The sequence below is a fragment of the Aplidium turbinatum genome, chromosome 1, assembly GCF_918807975.1.
Source record: "Aplidium turbinatum chromosome 1, kaAplTurb1.1, whole genome shotgun sequence".
Classification (NCBI taxonomy): Eukaryota; Metazoa; Chordata; class Ascidiacea; order Aplousobranchia; family Polyclinidae; genus Aplidium; species Aplidium turbinatum.
In genome coordinates, this window is record NC_137472.1 from 8088017 (window position 1) to 8099051 (window position 11035).

Below are 11035 nucleotides of genomic sequence, written 5' to 3' on the forward strand. Positions count from 1 at the left end.
AAACTCGTACTGTAACTTGAAAAGATGTCGGTGGAATTTTCGGCGGTATGTCGGTGATGTTTTTCCAATAGAAGACTTTGTTTGATTTTTTGTAAGTTTTCCAAAGAAACTCGTCTTCTGCAACTGTTTTCAAAAGTTTTGAGTGACTACAGATTATTCCGACACGCATGTCTGAAGATATAACTTTTGCCAGTGTGTTCTTGCGTTAGACGCAGAGTCTATAGGCTAAATACATTCGTTTTACATGCATTTCAAAAGAATTCTATCGCTAATATGGTGATCGCGCGTCTCGGAATTGGCAGATGACCACACTAATGCGTTCAACTTCGGTGATTTTTACCGATACCCTTCTATCTAGGTAACGTCAGGCTTGATAGAACCGTCATCGGTTAATCCGGATCTTCGCCTAATCCGGATGGAATCGCCGGTCAAATCGAATCCGGATTAACCGAGTTCTACTGTAAATACGCTTCTACAAAGTCAAATGAGCATATTCGACGAACTGCTATTAAAAAGTGACCAAATGTTGAAGTGGCGTCTATCAATTCTGTACCAGCTAAACAAGATCGTTTTCTTTCGAATGAACACAACAAAGCTTAATTTATTGATCTGATTTCTGAGAGTTTGAAGATGGACAGCAAGTAACTAACTGTGATGGTGATGCTGACACTGAAATTGTGGAAACAGCAATCAATCTTTCTGCAAGCAGACGAAATCCTATTGTTGTTGTAGCCGACGACACAGACATCATTGTTATGTTACTTCATCATTGGAGGGAATATTTTCAAGATGTTGTATTTTTCCACGAAAGGGCTCAGAAGGGATGGAGCATGAAATCTGTTTCACCACCACTGAAAACAATCAGAGAGCATCATCTGTTTATTCATGCATGGTCCGGCTGTGATACTGTTTCGGCTCCATTTGGAAAAGAAAAAGTAAGCTTTCTCAAGCTTGTGAAAATAATCTGATGAACTGAAAGACTTATCCATAAAAATGAGCGATGTTTGGGCAGACCAAGCTAAAATGGCAATATTAGCAGAACCAGTCTTTGTAGCAATGTATGGTGGAAAAAAACTAAAACCTTAACGAAACTCAGGTTAGTTTTAAAAGTATTGGCTAAGTCGGTTATTGTACAGTGTGTATTTCTCACGGTTATAGGCAAATTGTTCGTAAGCAATTGTTCGTAAAGCAATTGTTCGTAAGCAATTGTTCGTAAAACAATTGTTCGTAAACTGTTTTTCGTAAAATGAAATCCGTAAAACAATTCTTCGTAAAGCATTTCTTCGTATACATCAAATTGTAACTGCATGCACGAAAAAATGCTTTAGGAAGAATTGTTTTACGAAGAATTAATTTTACGAACAATTGTTTTACGAACAATTGCTTACGAACAATTGCTTTACGAACAATTGCTTACGAACAATTTGTCGGACACCATTTCTCACTAAAGATCACTTTATATTACTCTAGTAGGCTACAGAAAATTAATGAACCACATAAGAAATCAGCATTTTAGCATGAATCTGAAAGGCATTGCATTTGTGAATAAGAGTGTAACATTTTGACTAAATTAACGCAGAAAAGAGGCAATTTAAGATAATTTCCTTGATCTTTTAAACATCCCTGTAATAAATTATTATTTCATATACCTTACATTATTAATTTTACTTTAGACATAGAAAGTATATGGAGATGGCAACCCAGGGTGTGTTGGAACCAGAAAAAATGCCACCAACAAGCAGAGCAACTTAGCCTATTACCATGCTCTTCGTGCACATTATCAAGTAACCATATGGAAATTGTTAAGCAATAGGGAAATAGCGTCAAAGGAAGAGGACTGGGGCTGGAAACTTGAAGACAACAACTATTTTCCAATAATGACGGACAATAAAGTTGCTCCAGAGTGTGTCCTGCAGGTTATAAGATGCAAATGCCAATCAACTAAGAATCAATGTGGTACAAAGAGATGCTAATGTAAGAAGTATGACCTCAGTTAGTCAGTTATGTAACAGCATGCAGTGGTTGTCATGGTGAAGGATGTGAAAATAAAGAGGTAAACAATTCTTCAGTTCAATGTTTTCTAATTTCTTGGACAATCAAGCTTTCAGTTAATTATGATGAAAATAAGTATAAAACGCCATAATTCATTACAACAGAAGCAAGTCATGTGACCATCATTTTAGTTGTATGGAGTGACTTTAACTATTTATATGTCAGGTGACATGCGGTCAGATATTTCATATCTTAAGATCAATGTTATTAATTTTAGATACTCGAAGTTTGCGAATCAAGTGATGATGATAACGACGATGACGATGGACGGAATATCTTTGATTTATTCTAATATAAAATATGGAAATGCCAGTACTTGGACATTGGTTACAAGATTTAAAAAAAATTATGAACTGAAATTTGTTATAAAAGATCCTTTACTATTTAGGTCGGTGTTTTTTTTGTAGTGTCCCAAAATGTAAAATCTTGTATTTCACATTTTTTGACATAATTTCTACAATTTTTCTATTTACCGGTCAACATTTGTTCAGTGTGGTGTATTTTTATGTCAAAAATATGTCAATATTGGTTTGGGAGTAATTCAGCATAAAATATTCCAAAAATCATATTCAGCAACTTTTGAATTTCTACACTATATAGGCTACAATTGGTTTTAATTCTCCACTTTTATGGAGACTTGTTGTTTATTTATTGAGTATTCCAAAATCAGTTTGAAGGGTAACTTCGGATGGGAAATTGTACACTTTTTTCGTAAGCTCTGGTTTAACAATGGAGTAATTCATTGCTTGTCACACCAGGCTAAAGCCTAATGGTGGATTTTGCCTTATGGCCCGCATTTAATGGCGAATAACTTCAAATGTGTGTATTTTTTGACCATAGTTCTTTTGTGAAAGTGATTCAGTATGAAATTATCTTTCGAATGAGGTATAAAACATCAATTTTAGACGATTTTGAATTTTTGGCCTATGGGGGCTGCGGCCATTATGGAAAAATGGCCAAAACTCACTATTCCCAAGGGTATGTATGTATTCCCAAGGCCAAAACTCACTATTCACTATTCCCAAGGATTCATGGGGCTTTTTTTTGGTGACTCCACATCACCAATCAAACCTCCTGACAAAGTTTCAGCTTGGTATTATTTTTTTCCGGGTCAAATCATTCAGCGACTGGACTATACATGCTAAAACCGAGACAGCTTGGGCAAAAGTGTAATAAAACTTAATTGTTACAAATTAATCACATTCTTTGTTGATGAAGCCTAATCCTGCCCGCTTATCAAGCGCAATTCTTAAAACGTAGTTTTATTTACAGGTCTACATCGCACGAAACCGAGATATCAACTGTGAGCGAAAGCAAGAAACTACAGCAATCTTCTCTCATGGGTGCTTCAGCCTGGGCTTCAGCCTTCGAAATTAGCATATTTTGTCGGCGATTGCTGAAGTAAAGATTTTGAACAACGGGATCAAACTGCATTTTTAAATATAATGATTTCTTGTCGATTTTAAACTTCTTGTTGTAGCCTAATATGCAAAGCTCATGAGACAAACTGCTTTTTGGAAACTAGTAGCCTATTCACAGCTCAGTAAGCACAACGAGCTGCTTTGAGCAACCAGTTGATTTATTTTTGCGTGAATAATCCTTCTTATTAGGCGACACTCCATTATCGTTGCAGTTGATCCCAAACCTGAGCGGCCACAATAAACCAAAGATGTAAAGGCCATGGGCTACGTGATTTTCGCCTGGGTAGTTAAAAAGCAATATCGGTTGGTTGCAGAGAAGAGAGGAGATAACGAAAGCAAAACAGAGAATTTTTCTATCATAGGGTATAAGAAAGAAAATGGTACCATGTGATATCTAAATGTATTTAAACGTAATTATCAATTAAAAAATGTAAACCAACAAACGTTATGGGGTTATTGGACTACCTTCCATACAACATATCAATATCTGGCGATGGAAACACAAGCTCACAAAAACACGTCACAACTTTGGAAACACAGCGCCAACAAGTGGACGTGACCTCGATCCAAAGGTGGTATCGTTCATTGCGCAAAGTGGCGCACATTTGGTTTATGCGCATTATAGGTACAAGCAGTGTTTTTTTTAAGGTGTTTTGGGGGACCGAAACGGTCCCTCAAATTATCCAGCGGTTTCCCAAAATTTGGACTTGCAACTACAGTAGCCTAATAAATAATTCGTTTAAGCAAATATGGCTATTTTTTGGTATTTAAATGAAACACGTGCGGTCTCTTAAAACTACTTAGCGGTCACCCAAACCAAACCTTAAAAAAAAACCTGGGTACAAGGGTAGGGTGCTTTGATTATGTTTGAGTGGGTATTGTTTTGTTGGATTGATTTTTATCCAACAGCGTTATGCAGTGAAGCATGACCGACCAGTGCGCTTGTCACCTCAGTACAAACGCAAACACGTCAAGTTATTACAAAGCTGATAATATGCGCCTTAGATATGTTCAAATATTATGCGATGCCTTCAAAGGATGTGACATATGGTGGAAAGAACATGATACAATATTTGAACAGGTCTTTATTGGGATGTGGGGAGCGAAGGAGGAAAATAAGGAAATGTGATGTTAAAAACCTCAATGTCATTCACACACAGTTTCATGAACCATGACACCCACCCAGGGCAGTTGAGGACAATGTTGACTCGGTAACAATGCGACTTCGGCCCTCGAATCAAGACAATTCTCGTGCCTCTTGGGAATAACCATCCCTGGCCCGGATATGAAAGTCCAACTTGCACCCACCTTTTCCTCAGTGGAGAGGAAGAGAGTGAACTCAGCTTTAAAACTTTTTCGTGACACAGATGCGTATGGGTGTAGTTAACTAGTTATACTCTCTAATCTTCTCACTTACTCGCACCAAATTTATGAGGCTTCATCTTTGAGAGGAGCTAGCTTAGGGGCCACACCAGAAATGTCATGCGTGAGGAATGAAGTAAATTACGTCATGTGTTTGAACAACCTCAGCCCCACTTCCGTTAGGATCTGTTTCCCACACCACAGACATGTAAACTTAAATCATTTATCAAGTTCACGAATTTGACACTGGTGTGCAGGGAGCTTATCACAGTGGAATTATGAAATAAACCTGGCGTCAGAAAATGACGACATCATTTAAACAATGCGTTCTTGGCTTGGTTTTTGTATGATAGCAGCACCATCGTGAGGTGATTTAAGATTAGCTGAAACTTCAGCGAAGAGTTTTTCCCACTCCCATCCAACATCCTCCTCTTGTCGGACTTCCTTCTCTGAAGACAGATTCTTGACAAGCACCTTAAGATCTATGTTACCATCTAGTGTACGAAACGCGGACCTGTTCATGAGCTCAACATCCAGTTCCCTGAACACAAAAAGAAATTTCAGTTTGACATCATCCATTGCAGTAACTATGCAACTACAGTAGTAATTACAGATGAAAGTATACGAAAGACTGCTAAAAGGAACAAAGAACCATGCAATACAGGCATCAAGACAGCTGCTCCAATTTGGCATGAAATTCAGTGTATGTCAAGACAAAGTTGTGTGTTCTCAAAAAGGCACAAACGGAAAAATGTAAAAGCATAAAATTATGACATTAAAGTACCGTACATAGAAATATCTATAAAAACAATGAAAACTATTAATACTACAAAAAGTGCTCAATGCCAAGCAAAAAGGCAAAGCAGAGCGAATTAAATCAAATATAGTTATTACTATCTGAAGCCTTTACAAATTGTTTCACCTAACGGATCATCAGAAGGTCTTATTCAAATAGAATAAGACCTTCTGATGATCCGTTAGGTGAAACAATTTGTAAAGGCTTCAGATAGTAATAACTATATTTGATTAGAAATATCTATATGTTCATTCTCTGCAACCTACTGGAACATTAAATTAATTTGAATTTTTCAGAGTGACATCTATCATACATTATTGGTTTTTTTTTGTATTCTTAATTAGCAGAATAACTAAAAATGTACAAAAAATAAGATGACAATAAATGGACCTTGCACTGTCACCGTAATCAGCTGAGCTTAAGTTCAGACCATATGTACATAATAATTATAGAAGAATGTTAAAAAAACCTGTATGAAGCCATGGTGGAAGTGAGTTGAGATGGTGGTGCAGCTACTTCTTGAGCAATATCATCATGATGGATTTCATCCAGATCAGGAATCACAGGAAGATCTTCATCTGAAGATGGGGCATCATTAGTGTCCTGGAGAAGACGAGAATCAAAAGCTTCCTCTGAAGATGGTACACTGGACATATCCCATCCAGTCTTTTGCCTTCGTGAAGGTCTTGGCGGTGCATTAGGTGACTTTAATGTTGCTGTATCATCTTCTCTTTCTTCTATCGCTTGGGACTCTTGAGGAGCCCTTGCTCTTCTTCCTCGTTTTGGTTGTGACTTTGACGAACCGTCAAGATCAAAGTCATCATCCATACTAATAAAATGATGTAAACCTTTTATAAACCTAAACCACATCAAAAAAATTAATAACCGACTCACAATTAATATGACATGCAGTTCAAACTACAGCAATTTCTAACACAAAATACTGATATTAATTAAATTATGAACTACCAGTCTTAACATTGTTTCAATGTATTGTTGCGATAAGTGGGTCATATATAACTATATATAGCAAAATCGTATTAATTTAACTAATTTAAATCATAACAATCGAAAAAGTTTCTTCAGCATATCCTTGCATTAGGTCAATCTAGCGCTACATTTTGAAGATTATTGAACTTTGCAATGTGTCAAAATTTTTGCAAGCTAACTTTTATAGCAACTAATACAATATCGGTAATAGCAGTAGTCTACAATGTTTGGAAAGATGATTGAAAACAATGTTATTGAGTTAAATAACAATGTTTAGAGTCCAATTAAAAAGTAAAAAAAATAAAATCACAACTTTCTTTACAATAGCCTACTATACTTTTGTCAACTTGATTACTTTAACTGAATCTAAAAAATCCTTAAGTGGCAGAAATCATTTGCTCAATCTTATGAAAATCATAAGGTTATTTACATTTTAGCATGCAAAATAATTTTCATTATAAGATGTTTTCACGTATACATGAAACTGTTATACAGGATAAAATATGAGAAGACTTTTTACAGGTATAATGTATATATACCGTATAGAATATAGATATATATAATTATGCTGCTTGCAGGTATTTTACAGGTATGCTATCATAACCACATCTTTAACTATATTAAAATGGCTATAATTACATTATATATGGTATAACTATAGCCACAATAGCGTTGCCAAATAAGGAATTCTGCCTTAATTTGAGAAAAGTTAATCCTAACTATGACAACACCTGTCACAAGCAACCATGACAACAAATGTGTAAAAATAGCCACTTTGTATTAGAATTCAAGAATATTTTTTGTCGTTATTCAAACTTGACCACCATGCTCATACCAAGTGGTTGATTTTAATTATGAGAAAGCATGGACAACAAAAATAAATGGCTTTCATAACTGAAGTCTGACTTGAAAGTTTGTAGAAAAAAGAATGCACTATAAAAAGGAGTACCGTACAGTATTTCTTTTCAATAGCTAAAGTTTTCACAATTGTTACAGTACTTTACCAAGTTGAAATTTTCCTTTACATAAATGTAGTTTTCACTGTCACAAAATGTTAAATTTTAGCATGTGTTTGAAATAGAGAAAAATCTGCTGTTTAGAAATGCCAGCATATAAAACTAAAGCAGCGGCTGTCAATCTTTTACTGAATGAATATTGCATACCACCTGGCAACTTTTACACTTATTATTACAAAACACCACAAACAAATCTACAAAAAATACAGTTTAATGCAAGGACTGCAACTTTTTTCTCCACAAGCTGCTCTATGCGGAGTGTAACCTTATTTACAGCACATCGGAAATCATGTCCTGGCTCATTAAGACGATGCCGGCTCTAGGTTTTAATTGCCATCATGGCCGAGAAGCTCCTGCTCACACTATCATGTGGAGGGAAAAACCAGTAGGTGAGGAACAACATTACGGGCCAGTCAGTTAAGTGGAGGCCGTGTTAGTCAGAAATTGTAATTGGTGAACATTCTTTGTCCTACATTTTTGCTATTCCATCAGATTGGGTGTCAATGATATATATTATATATCATGGGTGTCAATATGGGTGTTTTTTAACAGGCAATTTAGTTTGAAGTGAAATGTTTCTGGGTAGTATCTAATTCATACCCTTGGGGCATACGCGCCGACTTCCGGGGGGGGGGGCCGGGGGGGTGGCGCTCCCCATAAATTTATGGTTGAGGGGCAACAAAAATGGTTAATTACAAGTGGTGTTTCAAAGATAAAACACTTCGCGAAAGAGATTTAGATCATTTAAACGGACATAAAGAATGCCGAAAGCGAAATAGGCCTATAGCCTACGTTGCTCTTGCCCGTAAAACCGCAGCTGATCGCATGGCATTCTCATACGGTATGGAAACTTCAAAGTAGATGGTAGAGTAACTTACGCTGCTGGAATAGTCACGTAACTATTCACTGCAATATTAAGAAAACCAACTAAATTAGACGCGCTATTTTCAACGAGGTCTTCCCGCTGTGAGATCAATTATGATTCAACAGAACGCATTGTTTTTTTTTCGCAATGTGTGAGAATTAAATCGAAAACCGATAAAAGAAAAGGTGTTTAATGGTCTTGGTCGCAGATATTGCTTGCATTAACAATCGTCTCCTACCGCTTTTATTACCTAACTAACCTGACATCATTGTTTTATGCGGCCGCTAAGGTTTAACATCGACTTCCACGATCATGGAATGCTACGTAATGAAACATAATTAGAACGATAAACGATTATGTATAACGATAATAAATATAACGATAAACATAATTAGAACGATTATATCCTACACGCAAAAATAAAAAAATTGATCTCTTAAAATAGCTCTTTCAGCTGTTTTGTCTCGTGAGCTTTGTATATTGCTCAACAAGTGCATAAAGTTTAAAATTGATAGAAATCATTAAATTTGAAAATTAAGTTTGAATCAATGCAAATAATCGTATATAATCGTATTCAAAACTTTTAGTTCCACCGACGCCATTACACACTCCGTAATCTACGTTGGCAATGATTTTGCCACAGCAAAAATGTGTTCATTTTGAAAACTGCCGAGCTTGTCCCGTGTATAAGTTGAACCTGTCTTTTTGAAGTGAAAATCACTTGTAAACATCTCGACTTATATTCGAGTACTATATACGGGATTCGATAAAAGACTATATCATAAAGACTTTCGATAAAAACATAAGAGAAAACACTTCGCCGTTGTTAACGCTTTGAAGGTAAGTAATTAGCAAAACGAAGGTAATAAAACTCATAGCGGGTTTCCACTCTGCTTGAGATCGTCATTTTTTTGCATTTTATTTCTTAATATATAACTTCACTGTTTTGATCATTGTTATTCACTTGCACGAAAAGGAAATGAATCGGCTTGTTTTCCAACTGTTCCAACTATGAGCTAACAATATCAAAATTTTTACGACTAGGTGTGCCGCACAGCGGTTCTAATAAATTCGGTTTGCGACCTAGGTGTCAATATAAACAAGACACTAAGCTTAATCAAAGACTATTTTAATTGAGTAAAATAGCGTTATGATTATGACATCATCACCTTTCTCGCCCCCCAAGGTTTTTTGAAAAGTCGTCGCCTATGCCTTGGGGGATACCAGCCCGAGAAACATTGTACTCCCCTCTGATTCAGTTGAATAAAACTATTGAATTTCTAACTCGTTGAGAGCAAAAATGTAATGCGTCGCTCGGCAAACACGGTCACATTCTCTTATGAAGAACGGAAGATTAACCCGAAAAATTCTCAAATTCCAGCAAATTAAAAGAACTCTAACTTTATTACTCATATTTGAAAAGACATAAAAAATTGGGCTGTAGGCTACTCAAATTAAAAATTTACCACAAAAATGCAGCAGCCTAACAATTGAGTCACTTTGGGTCAAAAGTTTAGTTAAAAAAAAGAACGCTTCCGGGTGGTATCGAACTCATTTCCTCTGGAACACCAGCCAGAGAAGTAACGTACATTGATCCAGTAAAATATTATTGTTGAATTTAGAACTTACCGTATATCTAGCCACTTCTTTCTTCTCTTCTTTTGCTTTGAAAGAGAAAAAGAAAAAAGTACCTATAATGTATTGTTAATTCCATTGTTAATTTTTACAAATTAAAGTGCTGGTATTGTGCTATATATTATATACCGTATGTGTTAATGTTCTTAATTTTGGGTCTTTTGTTTAAATGTTTGGGTGGCAGCTGACTTTGGTGACCTTTTGGTCTTTCGCTGCCATCCTTGTTGTGCGAATTATTTGTGTTTATTGTGTTTTTGCTTTTTGTGTCTTTCTTTTTCGCCAACAAAACAAAAAATAAACTGAACTGAACTATATAATGACGTCATGACCGGTCAAATAGTGTTTCAGATAAAAAGACCGGAGCCGGTCAAATAGCCAGTGCCTATTTTAAACGGTAGGCACTTTAACAAGCAGATTTCTAATAAACCACAAACCAATCAGAAGCTACGCTGTTCATGACATCATCAAGGTTGCGTTTAGGAAGAATAAAGGAAAAGCGCAAATTCTAGCTAAATTAAATCAATGCTTTGCAGTCGGTTGACTTAGCGCATTGGGTTAGGGCGGTGGTAGCCTAGTCATTACATTGACGTGGGTTTGATTCCCACCTCTGTTATAGCTCTTTTTTCTTCTGTACTTACCAAACAAAGTTCAAAGTAATAATTAATTTTCTGGCTGAATGCTGGAATGGTCACAATTTAACAACGTAGCATCTCATTGGTTCGTGGTTGGATTGGACAGAAGTCCATTGATTAGATATCTGCAATGCATGTTAAATTGCCTTCCATTTTAACCACTTACGCTCGGCAAGCGTCTATAGACGTGTGCGCGTTTTGCTTGCGCCACCCGGCAAGCGTCTATAGACGCAAATTCTTGTTGCTTAACTTTGGAACAACGTTTA

General features: G+C 36.2%; 1 protein-coding gene across 1 annotated transcript; it reads right to left on the minus strand.

The window, feature by feature from the left end:
• Window positions 1-3329: 3329 nt before the first annotated feature.
• Window positions 3330-6486, minus strand: LOC145779020 (intraflagellar transport protein 43 homolog A-like). The gene is made up of 2 exons (XM_082590604.1): window positions 6101-6486; window positions 3330-5376 (listed from the first exon to the last, which is right to left on the minus strand). The coding sequence occupies exons 1-2, from the start codon at window positions 6457-6459 to the stop codon at window positions 5151-5153; spliced, it is 585 nt and encodes a 194-aa protein (XP_082446730.1). The 5' UTR covers window positions 6460-6486; the 3' UTR covers window positions 3330-5150.
• Between the last annotated feature and the right edge of the window lie 4549 nt (window positions 6487-11035).

What these genes read in the sequence shown, in the direction of transcription:
- LOC145779020 (XM_082590604.1), bottom strand. Translation starts at nt 6,459, where the DNA reads ATGGATGATGACTTTGATCTTGACGGTTCGTCAAAGTCACAACCAAAA. An exon ending in TCCACCATGGCTTCATACAG is followed by an intron (nt 5,377 to 6,100) that starts GTTTTTTTAACA and finishes TTTTGTGTTCAG; the next exon opens with GGAACTGGATGTTGAGCTCA.